The 20,422-nt window shown below is 51.9% G+C and overlaps 2 protein-coding genes across 5 annotated transcripts; both read left to right on the plus strand.

The window, feature by feature from the left end:
• Nucleotides 1-6,091: 6,091 nt before the first annotated feature.
• Ppp1r27 (protein phosphatase 1 regulatory subunit 27) lies at nucleotides 6,092-7,342 on the plus strand. Its single transcript, XM_075942132.1, has 3 exons — nucleotides 6,092-6,396; nucleotides 6,494-6,644; nucleotides 6,948-7,342. The coding sequence occupies exons 1-3, from the start codon at nucleotides 6,207-6,209 to the stop codon at nucleotides 7,069-7,071; spliced, it is 465 nt and encodes a 154-aa protein (XP_075798247.1). The 5' UTR covers nucleotides 6,092-6,206; the 3' UTR covers nucleotides 7,072-7,342.
• Nucleotides 7,343-7,570: 228 nt separating this feature from the next.
• On the plus strand, nucleotides 7,571-13,925 carry Mcrip1 (MAPK regulated corepressor interacting protein 1). Of its 4 annotated transcripts, none has more exons than XR_012912220.1 (6): nucleotides 7,571-7,651; nucleotides 12,220-12,271; nucleotides 12,354-12,472; nucleotides 12,912-13,013; nucleotides 13,128-13,242; nucleotides 13,344-13,925. XR_012912220.1 is itself a non-coding variant. In XM_075989841.1 (6 exons), exons 2-5 carry the CDS (start codon nucleotides 12,264-12,266, stop codon nucleotides 13,190-13,192), a joined length of 294 nt encoding a protein of 97 aa, XP_075845956.1. In that variant the 5' UTR covers nucleotides 7,571-7,651; nucleotides 12,220-12,263; the 3' UTR covers nucleotides 13,193-13,231; nucleotides 13,344-13,925. The 4 variants fall into 4 exon arrangements, 2 of the variants coding, with proteins under 2 accessions (XP_075845956.1, XP_075845957.1); XM_075989841.1 differs by having other exon boundaries at nucleotides 13,128-13,231; XR_012912221.1 differs by lacking the exon at nucleotides 12,912-13,013.
• The last annotated feature ends 6,497 nt before the right edge of the window (nucleotides 13,926-20,422 follow it).

A 20,422-nucleotide genomic window follows, 5' to 3' on the forward strand; every position in this document is an offset into this window, starting at 1 on the left:
GCCTATCTCAAGACATTTCTGCTGGACATGGTAGTGTGTGTGTGTGTGTGTGTGTGTGTGTGTGTGTGTGTGTGTGTGTGCGCACGCGTGCTCATAGACAATCACATGGGTAACTGGGAAACACCTTCAGGTTCTCTGCAGCAGCAGCGCTCCTAACTGTTGAGTTCTCTCCAGCTTTTGATGCACTTTGAGTACCTGCGCTGGTAAGGCTGAAGCAGGAGAACTGGGGGTTGGAGACCTTAACAAAACAACCTGGGGATGGTGGTGCACATCTTTAATCCCAGCACCTAGGCAAAGGCAGGTGGATCTGTGACTTCGAGGCCAGTGTGGCTTGCATAGTGAGTTCTAGGCATTGTAAGACTCTGTCTCAAAAGAAAGAAGGGGTGGGGGAGGCAAGGCGTGGTGGTGCATACCTGGAATCCTAGCACTTGAGAAGAGAAAGTAAAAAGACCATCTTCAGCTACACAAGGAGTCCAGAGACAGCCTGAGCTACATGAGATTATAAAAAAAAAATAAGTTTGGGCTGGAGAGGTTAAGAGCACTGGCTGCTCTTCCAGAGGTCCTGAGTTCAATTCCCAGCAACCACATTGTGGCTCACAACCATCTGTAATGAGATCTGGTGCCCTCTTCTGGTGTGCAGGCATACATGCAGGCAGAATGCTGTATACATAATAAATAAATAAATCTTTTTAAAAAATAAGTTTAATTTGAAGACTTGGTTCAACAGTCTGGGGTTCAATGGTTAAGAGCCAGAAAAATAAAAATAAATACGCACACTTAGGGCTGGAGAGATGGTTTAGCAGTTAAGAGAGCTTCTGACATCTGCACACAGACATACATGCAGACAAAACACCAGTGAACACAAAATAAATTTAAACTGGGTGGTGGTGGCACACCCCTGTAATCCCAGCACTCAGAAGGCAGAGGCAGGTGGATCTCACATGCAATGGGGATCGTGATACTCCTGAGGTTGACTTTCCCAAACTTCCTTTCTGACATGGACACCTTTGGGAGCACCATGGTGCCCGAGAGTCTCAGGACTGGAGTAGAGGCACACAGGGCCAAAGGGTCACAGGATTCAGGGTGGTCACAGGGGCCCTGAGGTAATGCTGCAAGCTGCCTGAGGTCAGACAGACAGACAGCCTCACCTGTATTTTTTTTTTTTTTTGGTTTTTCGAGACAGGGTTTCTCTGTGCTTTTGGAGCCTGTCCTGGAACTAGCTCTTGTAGACCAGGCTAGTCTCGAACTCACAGAGATCCGCCTGCCTCTGCCTCCCGAGTGCTGGGATTAAAGGCGTGCGCCACCACCGCCCGGCACCTGTATTGTTACTACACATGCACAATGCTGTATACATAATAAATAAATAAATAAATCTTTTAAAAAAATAAGTTTAACTTGAAGACTTGGTTCTGAAGATATCCAGACCAAGACACTGTCTCAGCACCAAGGCTAGATATCCCCCTGCTGATAGCCATTGTGCCAGACCCAACTCTTGGGCTGCACTGAAAGGCTTCCTGTATGATTCTCTCCCAGGTCTAGGGGTGTGGGTCGTGGTCATTTCCTCCATGGCTGCCTTATCCCTCCATAAAAGCTCGTACAAACCCAGGGATGATCCTCGCTGGTTCGGCACACAAGCAGGGCCAATTTCCCAGGTATCTGTATCTGTCACTCTATAGTCTTCATTCTGACTCAGCAGTTAGGACAGTTGTCCACTTACGCTGCCTTCACTGGCTCTTGGTGACTCATTATAGGGCTGGTTTCCAGCTGCTTCCGCTCCACAAGTTTCAGCAGGGGCCTGCTGGCACAACGGACCGTGGTCACCTTAAAGTGGGTACTGTCATTGTGGAGTTTGACAGGGGAAGGTATGAATTTTGTCCCCAGAATGTGAGTCAAGGCTGTCATTAAGGGAACCCATGGGATGGGCTGGAGAGACGGGTCAGCGGTTAAGAGCACTGACTGCTCTTCCAGAGGACCTGGGTTCAATTCCCAGCATCCATATGGCAGCTCACACCTGTCTGGAACTCCAGTTCCAGGGTTTCTGACATCCTCACACAGACATGCATTCAGGCAAACATACCAATTAAAAAAAAAAAGACACAGGACTTCCAGGGAAGAAGACCAGCAGGGCTGTGAGCAGACTGTTTCCAGTCCCAACTATAAAGGTATGCCCCTCCCTCAGACAGCCAGCGCACCACTGCCCAGCTGTGCAGGGACTTGGTCTCTGGATAAGAAGGCTCACATTGGGCAGCCAATGTCACGCGCTCCTGAGAGGAGTGTGACTCACAGATACCTTTCCCCTTTTTGCAGAGGCAGCTGATGGAGCATTCCAGAGCCAGACTGTGCAGGGCAGCTACAGGGTGGTGTCTAAAACCTCTGTGGCTGGGATTGGTGGATTAGTCAAACAACTTGAGGCTCTTAGGGGAAGTGATGAAGGTTTAGCAGACTGGGATTTCCCAGTTCCCCCAGGTACCCAGAAGCCAACAGCCTGGAATTTAACAACAACAACAACAACAAAACCAAAAGCACTTCCCTAAGGGGCTTCAGACTCTGAAGTTGAATTTTTGACTGCCCAATTCCGCAGCCTATGCTGGATTGCCTAGCACCTCACAGCCCCTGAGTACACATCACTGCTGGTGACATTACCAGACTTTTGTCTTTTCTGGTTTGGTTCAGTTTAGACTTGTGCCACCCCTTCTGGCCTTGAACTCACTATGTAGCTCAGACTGGCTTTGGACTCAAGGCAAACAATCTGCCTTAGCCCCCAGAGGTTGTGTTACTATGGCAAATTTGTGTTGAACTCTTCGTTGTTGCTGTTGTTGAGACAGTGTCTGGCTGTCTCGCTAGGTAATACTTTACCCCGGAACTATGTTCCCAGCTCTGGACTTTGATAAATTGGAATTGGGTATGGTAATACAAGCCTGAAATCCCAATGCTTAGGAGCTCAGACAAGAGGAGTTTTTTTTTTGTTTTTGTTTTGAGACAGTGTTTCTCTGTGTAGTTCTAACTGTCCTGGAACTTGCTCTGTAAACCAAGCTGGCCTTGAACTCTGCCTCTAGTGTGTTGGGACTACTAAAGGTGTGTGCCATCACTGCCCTGCTGGCAAGAAGATTGAAAGTTTGAGGGCTACAAAATGCTGGAGGGCTGGATGGTGGCTCACACCTTTAATCTCAACACAGGCAGAGTCAGGTGGATCTCTGCAAGTTTGGGGCCAGCCTGGTCTACAAAGCAAGTTCCAGGAGAGGCTCTAAAGCTACAAAGAGAAACCCTGTCTTGAAAAACCAAAAAGGAAAAAGAAAAAATGTTGGAGGGAAACCTTTGAATATTTTTTTTTTGAAGCTTGAACTTCCTCGTTCTGTTTCCCAAATGCAGGAAGGACAGAAATTGTCACCACTGCAGCTTTGTGTAAATGCTTTAGCCCATTCTCCAGGAAGTAGAAATTCTAAGACTAGTAACCTTGTAAGTCCATACTGTCTGAGAGAATCAGGGACAGAGGCCGGTAATTCCAGGCTTTGTTCTAACATCAACCACAAGGGACTTGAACAGCCCACCGTGGCTCCTGTTGGAAGTTGAGGAATACCAGGCAAAGGTCTCAGCTCAGAACACACAATTCCCAGGAATACTGTCTGGAAGATTTGGGGGACTCCGACTCAAACAGAAATCCCAAACTCAAGAACCTCTGTGCTCCAAGTGGCCAAGGCTGCACATGCGAAGAGTGCCCGGACCTTGTCTCATTGGAGGTGTTCACTGACCGGTGGACAGGCGGGTCTGTGGGTCCTCCCTGCTGCTCTGTGGGTGGCACATTCACTCACACACTTTCTTACGATCCTCTGAGCTGGGAGCGCAGACGAAACTTTTCCACAACACACGAAGAGATAATCTTCACGTACAAGCGGTGGGGTGAGGTGGGGTGTCTATCACACAGCTACAGCGAAGAATGTTTAATTTCCCTGCTTTAGGGAAGCAAGTTAGAAGACATGGGACCTGACTCTTCGTAAGAGGCCAGAACTGAGCCCTGGAGATGCAGAGCCACAGAACCATCCGTAACAGATTCTCTCAGGACTGGGGTACACAAACTCAGGGAGTAGCCTCTAAGCACTGAGGGATGGTGGAAACACCCCTGCCAGGCAGGGAGCTCTCATTCAGTGTGTCCTCGGCTTTACACCTAAAGGGTGTGTAACATGTTGGCTTGGTGCTGGCTGGAGAGGGGCCAGGTGATGTAAGGTCAGCTGACTACATTGCCTTCCCAGCTCCCCAGTCTGCCAAGGAGCTACCCAGTTTTGGGCCTCCCGTGACCACCTAGTAGGTTGGGTTTCCCTGCTTCATGCCCTAGCTCCCAGCACTTTTGAGGGTGAGTTTCTTAGAAATAGGGTCATTGTTAGTAAAAATGGATAGGGTGAGGTCACACTGGAGTAGGGTGTACCCTAAGTCTTTGTAAGAACGTCTATGGACGGCGTCTTTATAAGAAGAAATCCGCGCCAGATATGATGGCACATGCCTATAATTCCAGCACTTTTTTTTTTTTGAGGAGGCTCAGAGAGGAGAATTACGAGTTCAAGGCTGGCCAACCTGGAAAACAACCACCTTTCCTAAAGGAAAAAATTTTTTAATGGGGTCGCTCAGTGTGGTGGTGCACCTCCTGTAATCCCGGCACTTGGGAACTGACGGCTGGGGTGCTCAGGAGTTTGCCTGAGTCCCAGTTCAAAAGGGAGTTCCCAGCCAGTGCCTCTGTCTGGAAAACAAACAAACAAGGTAGGGTTAGTTAGGACGTGGACACAGGAATAGAAAGAAGCCGTTAGAGATGAATGGGCAAATATTTTTAGAAGCCAAAGAACACCAAGGACTGGACTGACTTCTGGAGGCTGGGAAGCCTGGAGCAGAGGCTCCCTCAGAACCTCTGGAGTCCTCCCCGGTCTCAGGCTGCCGGGCTCAGGAACCATGAGAGCAAACGCTTGTTTTTCTGTTTTGTTTTTTTTGGGGGGGTTTATTTTTCGAGACAGGGTTTCTTTGCATCTTTGAAACCTGTCCTGGAGCTAGCTCTGTAAACCAGGCTGGCCTCGAACTCACAGAGATCCGCCTGCCTCTGCCTCCCCAGTGCTGGGATTAAAAGGGGTGCGCTACCACCGTCCGGTGAGAGCAAACCATTCTTTGAGAGTTGAGACCCGGGTCTGTGTGACTTGGTCACAGCAACCCCAGCCAACCATTAGCTTTCAGGGAGTCAGGGGAAGCTGTAGAGTCGGATTATCCACAGCTCCATAACCAAGTTTCGGGGTTCCTCTGGCCCAGCTGTATTCCTGCATTCCATCTAACAGGTAGTCTCATGCTCCCAAGCCAAGCACCACCTGAGACCTTGGCTGAAGCTGTTGCAAAAGCAAGACAGAGTCTGCAGGAAACTAACGTGTGGGGTCCTTCCCTTTCCTCACCTGTAATGGGCACCACCTGATCTCTTAGGAATGGACTGGATGACACCTTCAACATAGTCTCTAGGAGACTGTCCAGACCCCAAAGCAGCGTGTGTGTGCGTGTGTGTGTGTGTATGTGTGTGTGTGTGTGTGTGCACGCACACACGTGCAAGGCGGGTGCTCGGGACTGGTAGTGTTGGCCTGCAGGACTGAGATCCTAGCCAAGGCAGCAGCAGTTCCTGGTTCTGGGAATCTTCTCTAGAAGCTACAAGGGAAGGTTAAGAGTGACATGTTGGGAAATGAACAGCGCTGAGACCTAAATGACAACGGATCAATGCTTTTCAGATGGCGATAGGGCTCAGCTTCCAGCAGGTAAACAGGTAAGTCATCCTCCAAGCTTGGCTCCTCCTGATGTCCTTGAGCCCACATCCACGGCTTTTCCCGTGGGCTCTCTCCTCGTCCTTCTCCTAGCCCTCTACAAGGCACCTTCTAGGTCCAGCTGCGGACAGGGTGTAGTAGCCAGGAAGGATCTGACCCCTTTGGCCGGACATAGCAACAGGTGTGCTGAAAGATGAGCCACTAAACATGATCCTGTGCTCCGGGAGGGGGGAGCAGCTCGGTTTCAGCCCCTCGCGCCGGTAAGCATGACTGAGCAGCTTTATATAGCCCCGCAAGCCCTATATAAGCTGGAATTGAGGTTCTGTCAAGCCAGAGAGCCTACACACCGATCTGGTCTGGCTGGCATACTTCCCATTCATACCTACTGAAGTAGGGGCCCCACAGAGATAGTCCACCCCAACCCCCGGGATGCCCAGCAGAACTGCCCGCTATGCTCGCTACAGCCCTAGACAGCGGCGGCGGCGGCTGTTGGCTGATCGCAGCGTGCGTTTCCCTAATGATGTTCTCTTCTTGGACCACATCCGTCAAGGCGACCTGGAGCAGGTGGGACGCTTTATCCGGGCTCGCAAAGTCTCCTTGGACACTATCCACCCCTCAGGTGAGTATGAGTTGCCGGACTGGTCTGTCTATAAAGAGGTAGGGGAAATTCTATGCAGAGGGTTACAGCTTTGACCCTGTCTTCCCACCATGCCCAGGCCTGGCCGCTCTGCATGAAGCTGTGCTCTCTGGAAACCTGGACTGTGTAAAGTTGCTGGTCAAATATGGTGCGGACATTCACCAGCGAGATGAGACTGGCTGGACACCTCTGCATATCGCTTGCAGCGATGGGTACCCTGACATAGCCAGGTGAGACTATGGAATAGGGCACAGAGGCTCCATCCCACTCCCTCCAGGCTTCAATTGGTCTCCAGCATGTGAACCCCCAAAGATAGCTCTGACGGTGTAGGCAGCAACTCTGAGGGATTCTGGCAGTTTCTATCCGATTGCAACATTAGAGCAAACTGGAAAATCTGGCCATAGCTTCCAAGGGGTCAGGTTTCTCCCTCCTCTGCCTGGAAAAAACAAAAACAAACAGGTGACCCCCAAATTCTAGCCCTCTGTTCCTGGGAGGGCCGAGTAGGCTTTAACCAACAGCCCTTCACACCCCAGGTATCTCATCTCTTTGGGAGCAGACAGGGATGCAGCCAACGATGATGGCGATCTGCCCTCCGACCTTATTGACCCAGACTTCAAGGACTTGGTGGAACTCTTCAAAGGAACCAGCATGGACTGAGGGACTGAGCCAGCCCTGTCCTTGGGTTTGTGCCTCCCTGGAGGAGAGGCAAGCACCTTGCCCTAGGGGCCAAGGTGTGCGCACTGAGCGTGCCAGGGAGGCAGCCAGGATGCTAGGACTTGTCGTGGGGTCACGACTTCCCCTGCCCCCAAACCCATTTTCTCTGGCCTGACTTTTTCTCCAGGTTTTGCTTTTTTGTTTGTTTTTTCCTTTTTTATGATACTTTTTACTTTTTCAATAAACGTGATTTCCAAGCTGTGATGATGACTAATTAGCGCGGTCCAGTGCCAAACCATCGCCATGCACGCTGAGATGCGGCTTCGTGGCGGTGCAACGCCTCAGGGTAGAGCGGCTGGGACCCGGGCCGCCCCTGTCCCGGTCCAGCCGTCTCCTTTCTCAGACACGCGGGGAAAAACCTCCCAACCCCGCGTTTCCGGGACGACCTCGTGCGCCTCCGACCTCGCCGTACCCCGTGCGCCGGCGATCACGTGGCCCGCGCCATGCGCGCCTGCGCGGCGGCGTCACTTCCGGCCGGCCCACTGGCAGCGGCGGCGGCGGCGGCGGCGGCGAGGAGGGCGAGGTGAGGAGGGCGCGGCGCGGGTGGCGCGGCGGGGCGGGGCGCTGCGGGCTCCGCGGGACCTTGACCGCTCCGCCCCGCCCCGCCCTGGTGTCGCTGGGTCGCCCCGCCGGCGCGGGGAGAGACGAGGCCGGTGTCGCCGCGGGGTGCGGACGTGGCAGCAGCTCGGAGGAGCCTCTCTTGCCGGGCCTCCCGCGGGGAGACGACGCCCGCAGTCCCCGGGCAGCCTCCCCGCGGGCTCTTCCCGCTTCTGGGCCGCGCAGGCCCGGCTCTCCAACCCGCGCCCGTGTCTTTGCTCGTTACCTGCCCTGCCCACATCGCTTTTGTGCAGATGCAGTGGCTCTGCGCAAGTCCAGTCCACAAGGTGGACGGGATGGATGGTGGCCGGAAGTCCCGTGCCCCTGTTGACAAAGCAGTCCTGGTTCTGGGGCGATCAACCCTCTGGATGGCACCTTTCAGACAGAGGACAAGCTCAAGCAAAGGTCTCCAGTGAGTTAGGATCAGCTGTGAACTTGTGGCTGGGGAGTGTCTAGGGCAGAGAGGGACGCACGCACACACCACACACACACACACACACACACACACACACACACACACACACGACGGGGGGGGGTGCAGCAGGAGCCAGGTCCTCCAGAATGAGGGGCCTGGGAATACTGTGGTTTGCTAGTCCAGGGAAAGAAGAGGCTAACCTGACATTCTAGGTCATCATCCAGAAGCACATCTGTAACAGCACAGCGGCCCTTGCTCGTTTGGTTAGTCATTAAGTAAAGGCCTCATAATCTGTAAAGGACACAAGACATGGAAGGACGAACCAGAAAATTTGAAGCAGGGACTGATGGCACCTGTCTGTAAGCCCAGAACTTGGTGAGGTAGAGTCAGGAGGATCAGAAGTTTAAGACCAGCCGGGGCTATATGAGACCTCTTTTTCTAAAAGGGATGGGGAGTGGAAGGAAGAAAACAAAATTTGGATAGCAGAAATTCCAAAAGAACAATAATGGCCAGTCTTTGCACCGTTAGTTCTGGTGGGGGACCTCTGTTGTCGCTTTCTTGGGCAGCAAAGTATGTGCCACCTAGCGTCAGGTCCCTGGCATGTTGAATGCATTTAGAAAAGTTGAATTGGGTTTTGGATCCCCTGCAGCTTGTCCTGTCTCCCCATGTTGTCTTCTAGGAAGTCCCTGAAGGCCTTGGGTCTCTTCGAAGCTAATGGTTCTGCATAGAATAAACCCATTCAGTAAGAACTCCCCGTGGGATAGAGGACTGTGAGCAGCCCCGCATGGTGTCACTGGGAAGCGGGCATTTCAGAGTGGAGAGGAACCTGATGTAGCATGCAGACAGGAATTGAGGCAAGCTCAGGGAAAATCAGCATCCAGCACCCCGGCCAGCAGCTGCAGCCTTGAAGGCTTTGGGTTGGGTGGGGGCTGGGAGAGCACCTGTGCTAGGTGACAGCTGCTTCATCCTCTGCAATAGGCTCTCCAGATGTCTTCTTCCTTGCTAGCTGTGATAGGAACACGGATAGTATATAAAGTTCCAAGCCCAGGGACTGCCTTATAGTCCTCCCTTGGCAAGGGTCTGCTGTGGCGTGTGTGGTTCTCAGCCCCTGGACCTCCACCTTGTTTAAGTATGAGCTGCACCACATCTTCTGTCTCATACCCAGCGGTCTGTAGCATCCCTTTAGTTACTAGTTTCCACTGGGATGGGGCAGTATGGCTCTGTCGTGTCCATTACCCCTGTTGGCTGAAGATCCAGGCTTCAGGTGGCTGTGCATTCGTTGGAGCAGGAGGACTTGGTAAACTGTCTGTGGTGACCACTTCACTTTCAACGGGGAAGCCAAAGCCCTTGTCTGGAGGCCCCGGAGAGAAGATGAGGGAGTAGGACTTTTAAAAGGCGGCTGAGGAGAACCTGGAGGGAGAAAGAAAGACTTGGTCTGACCTTAGGTGGGACCGTGTTTATTCATGGAGAGCGCTTTGTACCCAGCAGTGCAGATGGCCAAAATGCCTGCAGAGGAAGATGGGATGTGGCCCCTTATAGAGGCGGACTGTACTTCCATGGTCGCAAGGGAAGCTGGGAGGTGTAGTCTTTCAGCAGGAAGCAAGTTTACACCTGACTGCTCTGGGGGCTGTGGTATAGTAGCTGGTGACACAGGAGATGCACACGGACCGAGAGCCGTACGACAGTGCACGGCCAAAGTGGACCAAGAGCCACACGACGGTGCACGGCCCAAGTGGACAGAGAGCCGCACAACGGTGCACAGCCCACGTGGTTCCCCTGAGCAGGGCTGAGAAGTGTCAGGAAGCTGTGCTGCCACTTCAGTCTACAGTGGAGTCGGGAAGCTGGGGCAGCAGGGATGAGTGTGCAGGTCAGAGGAGGGCAGGGCCACAGGTAGGGATATGTCACTGAGGGTCATCACGTCTGAGATACCATCATTGTTAGTTGTGTCTTATGAGTTTCCCCCCAAAACAAAACAAAACAAAACACACACACAAAAAGCACCACCACCACCAACAAAAAAACCAAAAAGTGTGTCTACAAACACAGCAGAGCTTGGTGGTAGCACAGGCTCGTAGCCTAGCTACTCAGGATGCCGATGCAGGAGGATTGCAAGTCCATGGCCTGCTTAGTTAACAGTAAGTTCAAAGACAGCCTGGGCAAATTAGATCCTTCTCAGAAGTAAAGAAGGAAGAGTTTACACCTAAGGTAGCACAGTTGCCTAGCATGCACGAGGCCCCAGAGTTATGGACTTTGATGTTCAGAATTATTGGGACAACCACTTTGAATGATACAGAGAAAAGAGGTTGTGGGTTGTGCCAGGCATAGTGGTAGTTTATGCCTGCAGTTCCAGCCCTGGGGGCTGAAGACAGGAGAACCAGGAGGTCATGGCTGGCCTTGACGACACGGTGATTTTGAGGCCAGCCTGGGCTTCCTGTCTTTAAACACAAACAGCAAAAAGACCCAAAAAGTACTGTGGAGTTGATGGAATGAGGGATTTATGGCTGGGGCATTGAGACCCTTGTAACAGAAGAACAGCAGGGCTAAAAAGTATTGGGTGTGGAGCTCAGGGTGGCCTTGTCTGACTTCTGCCCCTGCTGCCATCCTAGTGGGAGCCCCAGGGTGTAGAGGCCTGGATACTGCATGAATTCTTGTGCAGTAGGGTTCTTTCCCTGGCTGCTCACTCACAATGGATGCCCTTTCTTAGACCATCACCCCGTTTACCTGGGCTGCTGGGCAGTGGCCTGTGATCTCAGAGACCCTGCAGTGTGCTCAAGTTTGTGGACATCCATGTGCTTCTGCAGACTCTGCCATTATTAGTCCATTGTCCCCGCTTTGGTGCTGGATCCCGACACATTCAGCCTTTTTAGAGACCCTGCTCGCTTGGTATCATGTTACTTCATTCCTCGCCAGGAAACATGCTCAGGTTTCTCTGCTTCACCAAACAGAGCCTGCTGCCAGCAGGGCTGGAGCACCCAGGCAGAGGGCATTGGAGGATGTGACTGACCACCAGAGCCCAAGGCTGCATGGGTAGGAGAGGCAGCAGAGAGTAATGGGCTGGAGGACAGGCACTACCAAGCAGCAATGACAAAAAAAGGATGCTTGGTCCCTGGAACTAAAGCCGGGGTTAGCCCCAAGCACTGCCCTGCTGTGTCCTGGCTGTAACTGGAGCTCCCCAGCTCGTCTCGCTGCCCCCATCACACCTCAGAGGGCTTTCCTTGTGCTTGATGTCTGGGCTGGCAGCTTTGGGAAAGACTAAGACAGTAGAGGCGGGGAGCCAGGTTCAGGGAGAGAACAGGTTCTAGAGCTCTTACAAGAGCTGACGTGATGCTGTCGAGGTGTCCACCCATCTGAAGAGTTAATGACGGCTCACTGACCATAGAAGAGCCTTTGAGAAAGCCTGGTGTGGCATGCTTGGGACTGTCTGGGTCTCCTTCCTCTTCAGCATTTGGGGTTGCCCCATCTGGACCAAGGCCAGGCTTAGAACTAACCTTGTATGACTGGTTTTCTTGTCTTGGACTGTGTGTCCTCAGCTGGTTAATTATGAGATTCTGACCCTAAACATAGATACCCCACCCATTCGGCAGCAAAAATCCTCTGGCCTATAAAGAGATTGCACCCCAGGTTCCAGTCACTGGGTCGGGCCAGGCCTGGCTGCTCCCTCCAGGGATGTCTTCCTCCTGGTCTGCTTTGTCTTTGTTCTCTAGTGTCCTGGGGTCACTAGTCAGATGTACCTGAGCTAGGAAAGCTGATTTTCTCATGGTGCAGTTCCCACGGACAGCAGGGAAGCCGAGTCTTGTGCTTTGCAGAAGAATGCACTGAGTCCTAGTAGCCCTCCGGGGCAGATCTGGGGTCTGCAGACTGAAGACAGGAGTGGGTGCGAGATGGGGCTGAGCACATGGCCTCAGTGGCCTGTTGTGCCCTTTGTGTCCTGACTGACACTGACCCCATAGCTGTTCAGGATTGCTTGGATCCACTGACGGCTCAAGCCTAAGGGTCCTGGTGGACTCAGGGCCGCAGAGGTGGTTCCTGTTTCTACTGGAAGGGTGACATCTGCAGTGCTTTGGGTTTCTGTTCCACAGGCCGCAGGATTCAGCAGCCAAGCACCAGGACCAGACACCCAGCGATGACCAGGTGGGTGTTAAGTTTATGTGTGTGGGGGGGGTTGGGACCCCACCTGTCCCACTATCGCTTCTCACACTGGAGCTTCCCCCAGCTCGCCTGTCTCCAGAGTCGTCTACAACGGCAAGAGGAACAGCAGTCCCCGCTCCCCCACCAACAGCAGCGAGATCTTCACGCCGGCACACGAGGAGAATGTGCGCTTCATTTATGAAGGTTGGTGCACCGGTGCCTGTGGTCTGCTTCTGCTGCCTGCTGTGGGTCTTCCCACAGCAAGAAAAGGCGTGGGCAATGGGTGGAACCAGAAGAGGTGGGATCTCTGAGTCGGTCCTCAGGCCTAGAAGCTTCCCTGGGAGAGTAACTAGCTGTGACCACAGAGTGGTGTGGTTGAAATTGGAGGTGGGACTGGGTGGGACCCTCTAAGGTACTTGCGTGTCCTTCTGTAGTGGAGGAGGCCATGGCACAGGAGGGACGGGCAGGAGAAGCCGATGCAGAGGGCTCTGCAGGACGCCTTTAGCTGACGGGGAAACTGGTGGAGGCGGGATGGGTACCGCAGAAGGAGACAGCCATCTGCTTGGCCCAGCATCGGGCAGACCCTCTGCACCCGTGCTGTGGGCTGAGGGCTGCAGGGCCCTGACCCACTGTCCTGTCGCAGCCTGGCAGGGTGTTGAACGAGACCTGCGCAGCCAGCTGTCTGGTGGAGAGCGGGGCCTAGTGGAGGAGTATGTGGAGAAGGTTCCCAACCCCAGCCTGAAGAGTGAGTGGGGGACCTGGGGAGCCGCACTGCTGTCCTTCCCAAGGCTCCTCGGTTGGTGCCGTGGAGACCGGGTGGGGTTCTGTCCCGAGCACCAACCAGACTGTCTCCTGACAGCCTTCAAGCCCATTGACCTGAGTGACCTGAAGCGCAGGAACACGCAGGATGCCAAGAAGTCCTAGAGTGCCTGGCGCCCCTCCCCTGGCCTCCGGAAGATCAGGGTGCACTTGATGTTGGTTTCCTCTGCTCCTGGGAGGGGGGAGAGTGCTCTAGTGGGCTGTAGTCCCCAGGGCCAGCAGGATTGGTGACCAAGGCCCTTCCTTTCCTCTCCAGGGTCTCAAGTTGCCCCTGTCACTGGGGGAACAGGGGTCTGGCTATGTCAGCCCTTGTCCCTTTCCCCTGCCAGCTGCATCTTGGGTAGCACCTGGCCCTGCCTACCCAGCCCTCTCTGCTGTTACCTGCCATGCCTCGCGCCTCTCCTTCCTGGCCACCTAAGGTCAGAAAGGAAAAAAGGGACCTCTCTTCGGCTGTTGGGACCTCGAATGACCGGAAATCAGGACTGTGCAATCCCACCTGCATCCAGTGTGGCTCTCCGTGGAGCCTGGACGTTTGGGGAGCTCCCTCCTCCCACCGTCCATCTCGCCCCTTTCTTGCCTCAGTTTCAGAGTGGAGTCAACTCTGAGCCGAGGACAGTGCTGGCTCCTGAAGGGGCCTCTGGCGCCCTGTGGCCACAGCACTGCCCGTGAGCAGGGGCGCTGAGGCTGACCTTGAAGGAGTGGTGCTGCCAGGCCTGTCCTGGCTTTCTGGGGTGTACTGGGAGGATCACCAAGGCCCCCTTTTTTGTGCCCTCTTGAATCCAGGTGTCTGTTGGAGACAGAGACTGAGGGTCTGTGAATAAAGGCTGGTGGCACTGGACATGGCTTCTTAACAGTCTGTCAGGCCCCGTGAACCTCCCCCCCCCCTCCCCAGTCTGTTAAGTGTAAAACCAGCTCCTCGTGTCATCCAGGCTGCCCTCCTGTGGAGCCCTGAGTGTAGTTAGCACGCTTCAGCCACCTTGAGCTGCTGGCTTGGTCTATGGGCTGTGAGGAGCATGGGCTCCTCCGCTGTCCCGGGGCAGCTGCTGGGCCCAGGAGAGGCCTGACTGCATTTGACCTCCAGTCGTGGAACCAGTCCTGGAATGCTCCTGGTCCTGAGAAGATGCCAAAGCGGAATTTATTTCAGGACCATGCTTTCCCAGAAGAGTATTCCGGGGCTCGAGTGGCCCCCAGAGACATCTCCTGGGTGTGGGTTGGGCAAGACAAGTCTCCTCAGGGAGGTGCAGGCCATACAAGCCAGTGATAAATAGCTGTGGGAGGTGCCGAGCCACCCATGACTTGGCATTGTTAGTTCTCTGGGGCTCCGTGTCCTAGGCTGTGGGTCACCCAATCGGCCTCCCATTGTCAGGACTGGAAGGGATCAAGCAAAGCCCTAACCTGAGAATATCCTGCCTCCTAGTGGTGTTGATTCGAGTCCAGGTGCACTTCAGGGCTGCCCGGCTTTTTCTGCAGGGGTAGTGGGCCTGGACTCCAACTGGGCTGGTGCCACACACATGACCTTCAGCTGAGCTGTCATATCCCAGCCTCTTAGTGCTCGGTTCTCATGTGGTTTCCCGGGCTAAGTACCTGTCGCCACTGTCAGTCACCATGGGTTCTCTTGATGAGGTAATCCCAGTATAGAGAGCTCAGTACCAGACAGCTCTTGGACATACCTAAATGCCCCTGAAACGTATCAGAGCCTTATAACTGGGCTCCTAACAAGTGGATCAGTTCTGTATTGGCATGTGGGTTCTCCTGCCTTCTTCCCCAGTGACCCCAGCCCCCTAGGCCTATATGATTTGCCTCTCTGTTCCCCAAGAATCCCTGCCTTGTACTCAGTGCTAGCTGGAGTCCATTGTAAACCCTGGGAGGGCTTTCGAGGGACTTCCCAGTACCCGTGCCCACTGAACGGGGCCTCGCGTGCTGGAGGATCCCAGGTCAAAGCTGATGGGCCTCTCAGGTCAGATGGTGAGCAGGGTGGGGCACCTGCTTGGAGGACTCAGGAAGGTTTGCCATTGTTACGTGGCCCCCAAACCGTAGGGTCCCCACCTCCTACCGCCCATCCACCCTGGTACGGCCTTTGCCTCCGTCTGCCTGTGGAGAGAGGGGCCAAGGTCTGGGTATGGATGCCTGCAACGGGTCTCCCATCCACCCTGGTGTGGGCTTTGCATCCCTCTGCGGAGAGAGGGGTCAGGATCTGAGTACAGATGCCTGCAGCGGTCTCCCATCCACCCTGGTGCGGGCCCATCCTGAAGCTGCTGTCCCCACTGTACTGCAGTGATACTTGAAACCCTTAGCCATCCCGAGGGCTACCAGGCTTAGTAGTGGGTTGTAGAGTGATGAGTGTGCCCTCCAGCTGTGCTATTTACAGATGACCACACACACAGGTGTAGAGTGAGAGGATGAGTGTGCCCTCCACCTGTGCTGTTTACAAATGACCACACACACAGGTGTAGAGTGAGAGGATGAGTGTGCCCTCCACCTGTGCTGTTTACAGATGACCACACGCACAGGTGTAGAGTGAGAGGATGAGTGTGCCCTCCACCTGTGCTGTTTACAGATGACCACACGCACAGGTGTAGAGTGAGAGGATGAGTGTGCCCTCCACCTGTGCTGTTTACAGATGACCACACGCACAGGTGTAGAGTGAGAGGATGAGTGTGCCCTCCACCTGTGCTGTTTACAGATGACCACACGCACAGGTGTAGAGTGAGAGGATGAGTGTGCCCTCCACCTGTGCTGTTTACAGATATCCTCTGCCTCCCATGTTCTGGGAGTTAAAGGTGTGTACCACCACAGCCCGTCATGCTTGAGTTTCCATTTATCGATTGTCCACTTCCTGCTGCACCCCTAATATAAAGCTTGGGCCGTTCCTGTCCGATTTCTAGTCATCTGTGTATGGCCACGTGGCTGTAGTTTACCGGGTAAAGTTCCCAGCATCTGTCTCTGGTGGGGCTACATGGCTTTTCTCTGACTCCGCCCTTTTTTCTCTGAACATTCAGTTTAGTTTTCCATGTCTCACAAAGTTCTACCCTATCAGGCCAAGGCGGTTTCTTTATTAACCAGTGGTATTCACAGCACACAGAGGGGAATCTCACATCACCTCCTTTTCTGTTTAAATGAAAAGGAGGTTTTAACTTTAACATAGTAAAATTACATATAACAAGAAAGGTATCAAGCAAGAATTACAGTTATAATATTTATATATACTTTATATTTTATCATATGTAAGGAAAACTGTAACTATCAATTCTTCAACTCCATCAAAGACTCCAGAAAGATATAATATTACCTAAGCAAACAGGAAGTGCATTGTGAGCAACTTCCAAAACTCTAGAATTGATTGAGTCATCTCACTGTCTGAACAGTCACCCAAAGTTTTTCTGTATCATTGGGACAACCATCTTCAGCCTACAGGCCCATAGTATCTGGAAGACTTTTCCATGAAGCAGAAAATTTCAAAGACAGTTCAGTCACTTTCTTCTGTGGGCCACAGAATGTCTTGCAGACTTTCATGAAGCAGGAACCCCAAAGGATGGTCTCACCTTTAGGCAAGTTCAGCAGCCATTTTTCTGTGGGTCCTGCATGTCCAGTTCATCAAGCAGTCCAGGCAAAAGCAGTTTCTTGCCCAAATGGCTAACCAACTCCATAAGGAGCTTCTTCAATGCCCATCTTCCTCTTGAAGTAATTGGTGCTGCCAGGAGAGGTGTGTCTCACTGTCATGAAAAGTCCTAAATTCTTAAAGCATTTTAAATGCCATATTCTGTAGTCTTTGAAAAGTTTGAAGAATGCCTATCCATCTGAAGTACATCACTTTATATCTAGAAAATCTTAACTAACATGACTACAAGCTTGACTATTATAGATGACTATCTATTAACCTATATTTCTTAATTATACATTAAATTTTTAAGATTTGTTTATTAATTATGTATATAGCATCTGCCTGCATGTATCCCTGCAGGTCAGAAGAGGGCACCAGATCTTATTACAGATGGTTGTGAGCCACCATGTGGTTGCTGGGATTTGAACTCAGGACCTCTGGAAGAAAAGTCAGTGCTCTTAACCTTTGAGCATTCTCTCAGGCCCATACATTAAATTTTTAAATGAGCCGCACAAACACAATACCTTAATCAAGAGCAGAAATATACAGGTACACAGTATAACAAAATTGACCTTAAATTTGTATCAGTAAACCAAGATCCAAGGCCGGGCGTGGTGGCGCACGCCTTTAATCCCAGCACTCGGGAGGCAGAGGCAGGCGGATCTCTGTGAGTTCGAGACCAGCCTGGTCTACAGAGCTAGTTCCAGGACAGGCTCCAAAGCCACAGAGAAACCCTGTCTCGAAACCACCCCCCCCCCAAAAAAAAACCAAGATCCATGCAATTCAAATCTCTATAGAATATACCCCTTTAAATGTAAGCAAACATTTATAAACAATATTTGGGGGCTGGAGAGATTGCTCAGTGATTAAAAGTGCTGCTTCTTCCAAAGGACCTGAGCTCAATTCCCAGCAACCACATGGTGACTCACAACCATCTGTAGTGAGATTTGGCACCCTCTCCTGACCAGCAGGCATACATGTAGACAGAACACTGTATACATAATAAATAAATGTTTAAAAATTTTGGGGAATATGGGCATAGTTCTCTTCAAACTACTTCCTGCTGTTTGTTGGGCAAAGTATTTTTCTTTTGGGGGTGTTCATTGGCAATCTTTCAGGGGGTCTTGGTGAGTCAAACCACATTAGTCTGGAATTAATCCACAGGTTCTCATCCTCTGTGGAAACAAAAGAAGAAACTCTTTTCCAAAGCAATATTTCCTTAGACCCAAATTCTGAAGTCAAGATACCTTTATAATATACATGCTGGTTTAGGTTAGCAGCCCATACAATGAAATGTCTCTGTGTACTTAGCTCCTTCACAGTCAAAAAAATTCAGAGAAAGCACAATAATATACATAATCCAGACTCTCTGTGAATTTTCCATCTTTACGTGGTTTATTTTTCTTTATTCCTTTTAATCTATGACTGTCTGTACTCTGTCTCTTTAACGACTTTACCTTTTTTTTAAAAAAACTTTTGCTTCTTTTTATCACTATCTATACTCTTTTCTTCTCTCTCCTAAGTCTATGTACATTTATCCAACACTGTGACCCATTTAGAGGTCTTTTCCATGCGAATTTGTCTTTATTGGATATTTATAATTATTTTTTGACCAGCAGTGCTTCTTAAAATGCTAAGCCTTTTTTATGAACTTAAGTGACACCATTGCTAGGGGAAATGGTCCTGCCTGCTTGCCCTGCCCAGCCCAACATGGCGGAGTTGTTGGCTTCCTCTGAGAGCCATGCTCACAGCCCATTTCTAGGCACACAGCCAGTCTATGTCGCCATTAAGCATGTTGTAGCACTCTGTTCACAAACCCCATTTAAATGCTCCATAGCCGGACCTCCAGATAGAGTCAGAGCCATTTGTGCTGGTGAACCAGGAAGCTGCCGCTTTTAAAACCATGTGGCTTTTTTCCCCCTGCTACTGCTGAATCAGTAAGACCTCCCTTAGAGGAGCCGCAGCACGGCACCAGCAAGCAGAGTCCATCAGGGGGAAAACATGGCCAAATTTTGTTTTTTAGTGTCTAGAATTCATTTCCAAGACCCCTCAGGGTTTTTTTTTTTTTTGTATTTATTTATCATGTGTACAACATTCTGTCTGTGTGTATGTCTGCAGGCCAGAAGGGAGCACCAGATCTCATTACAGATGGTTGTGAGCCACCATGTGGTTGCCAGGAATTGAACTCGGGACCTTTGGAAGAGCAGGCAATGCTCTTAACCACTGAGCTATCTCTCCAGCCCCCAACCCCTCACAGCCCCCAACCCCTCAGGTTTTATGTGGATTTTGTCCACCATGTTGGCACACCGATTGTTGAGGGAGGCTGCTTGTTTGTTTCCCAGCTGCCCAGCAGCTCAGGCCCGAAATAATCACACAGAATTGTATTTTTTTCCCTTTTTTTTAGATTTATTTATTTATTATGTATACAACATTCCTTCCATGTATGCTTGCATGCCAGAAGGGGGCACCAGGTCTCATTATAGATGGCTGTGAGCCACCATGTGGTTGCTGGGAATTGAACTCAGGACCTCTGGAAGAGCAGTCAGTGCTCTTAACCTCTGAGCCATCTCTCCAGCCCCCAGAATTATATTATATAAATCACTGCTTGGCCCACTAGCTCTAGCTTCTTATAGGCTAACTCTTAAATCTTAATTTAACACATTTCTAGTAATCTGTGTATCACCATGTGGCTATGACTTACTGGGTAAAGTTCCCAGCATCTGTCTCCGGAGGGGATACATGGCTTCTCGCTGACTCCGCCCTTCTTTCTCCCAGCATTCAGCTTAGTCTTCCCCGCCTACCTAAGTTCTGCCCTATCAGTACCATTGGTACTCACAGCATACAGAGGGGATCCCACATCAAGCACCTTCAGGGTTTTGTTGTTGTTATTGTTGTTGTTTGAAAGTCTCATGTAGCCCAGGCTGGTCTTGAACTTGCTATGCAGCCCCAGGCCTTGAATTCTTTATCATCCTGCCTTCTAACAACAGACACAACTCCATCGCATACATTCCTCTGGAACATCGAGCATTTATATGCCAGCCTCAGGACTGTATTTCTTCCATGTTCACATAGCTGCATCCCTCTGAGGCACCTGGGCACACTCACACTCTCTGCTGGACAGCACCCAACATTCCTACGGGGGGGGGGGGGAGACTGACATGCTGGACTGAGGGAGGGGAGAGAACCATGGAGCAAGGATGGGGTTCCCAGAAGCAAAAGTGGTCCTCGGTTGAGCTGTCTGGCCATGGTTCACACTCACTGGCTAGGTGAACCTGCTTGGCTCCCACCTCTTCCCCTGCCTGCACCAGCCTGCTCCAGTTCCCTCGGGGGCAGAGATGGGGACAGGGGTGAAGGAGGACAAGGACAGAGGGACTCAGGATGGGGAGGGCTGTCAGGAGGCCCTCAGCGACTGCATCCCCCAAGGCAGTCACCAACCCTGAGCTCAGCTGGCGTGAAGGAGAGTGTACACACTCATGTGCTGGTGTGGAGTGGCTTGGTGCCCACAGCAGGCACCCAGGCAGCTAGAGCTCAGGATCTGGGGCCGAAGCCTGGAGATCCTGGATGAGATGCAATGTCAGAAACTCCCGGTCTCTAGCAGGTGCAGCGTTCCTCGCTGGCTTCCAGCTCTGTCTCCCACCAGTTAGTCCTAGTAATTCAAACACCCACCTGGGCCAGAGGTGCACCAGTGCTCCCAAGTCAGCCTCCTTCCTTCCTGGCTGCTCCCAGGCCCCCTT

The sequence above is a fragment of the Microtus pennsylvanicus genome, chromosome 11 (assembly GCF_037038515.1).
Source record: "Microtus pennsylvanicus isolate mMicPen1 chromosome 11, mMicPen1.hap1, whole genome shotgun sequence".
Classification (NCBI taxonomy): domain Eukaryota; kingdom Metazoa; phylum Chordata; class Mammalia; order Rodentia; family Cricetidae; genus Microtus; species Microtus pennsylvanicus.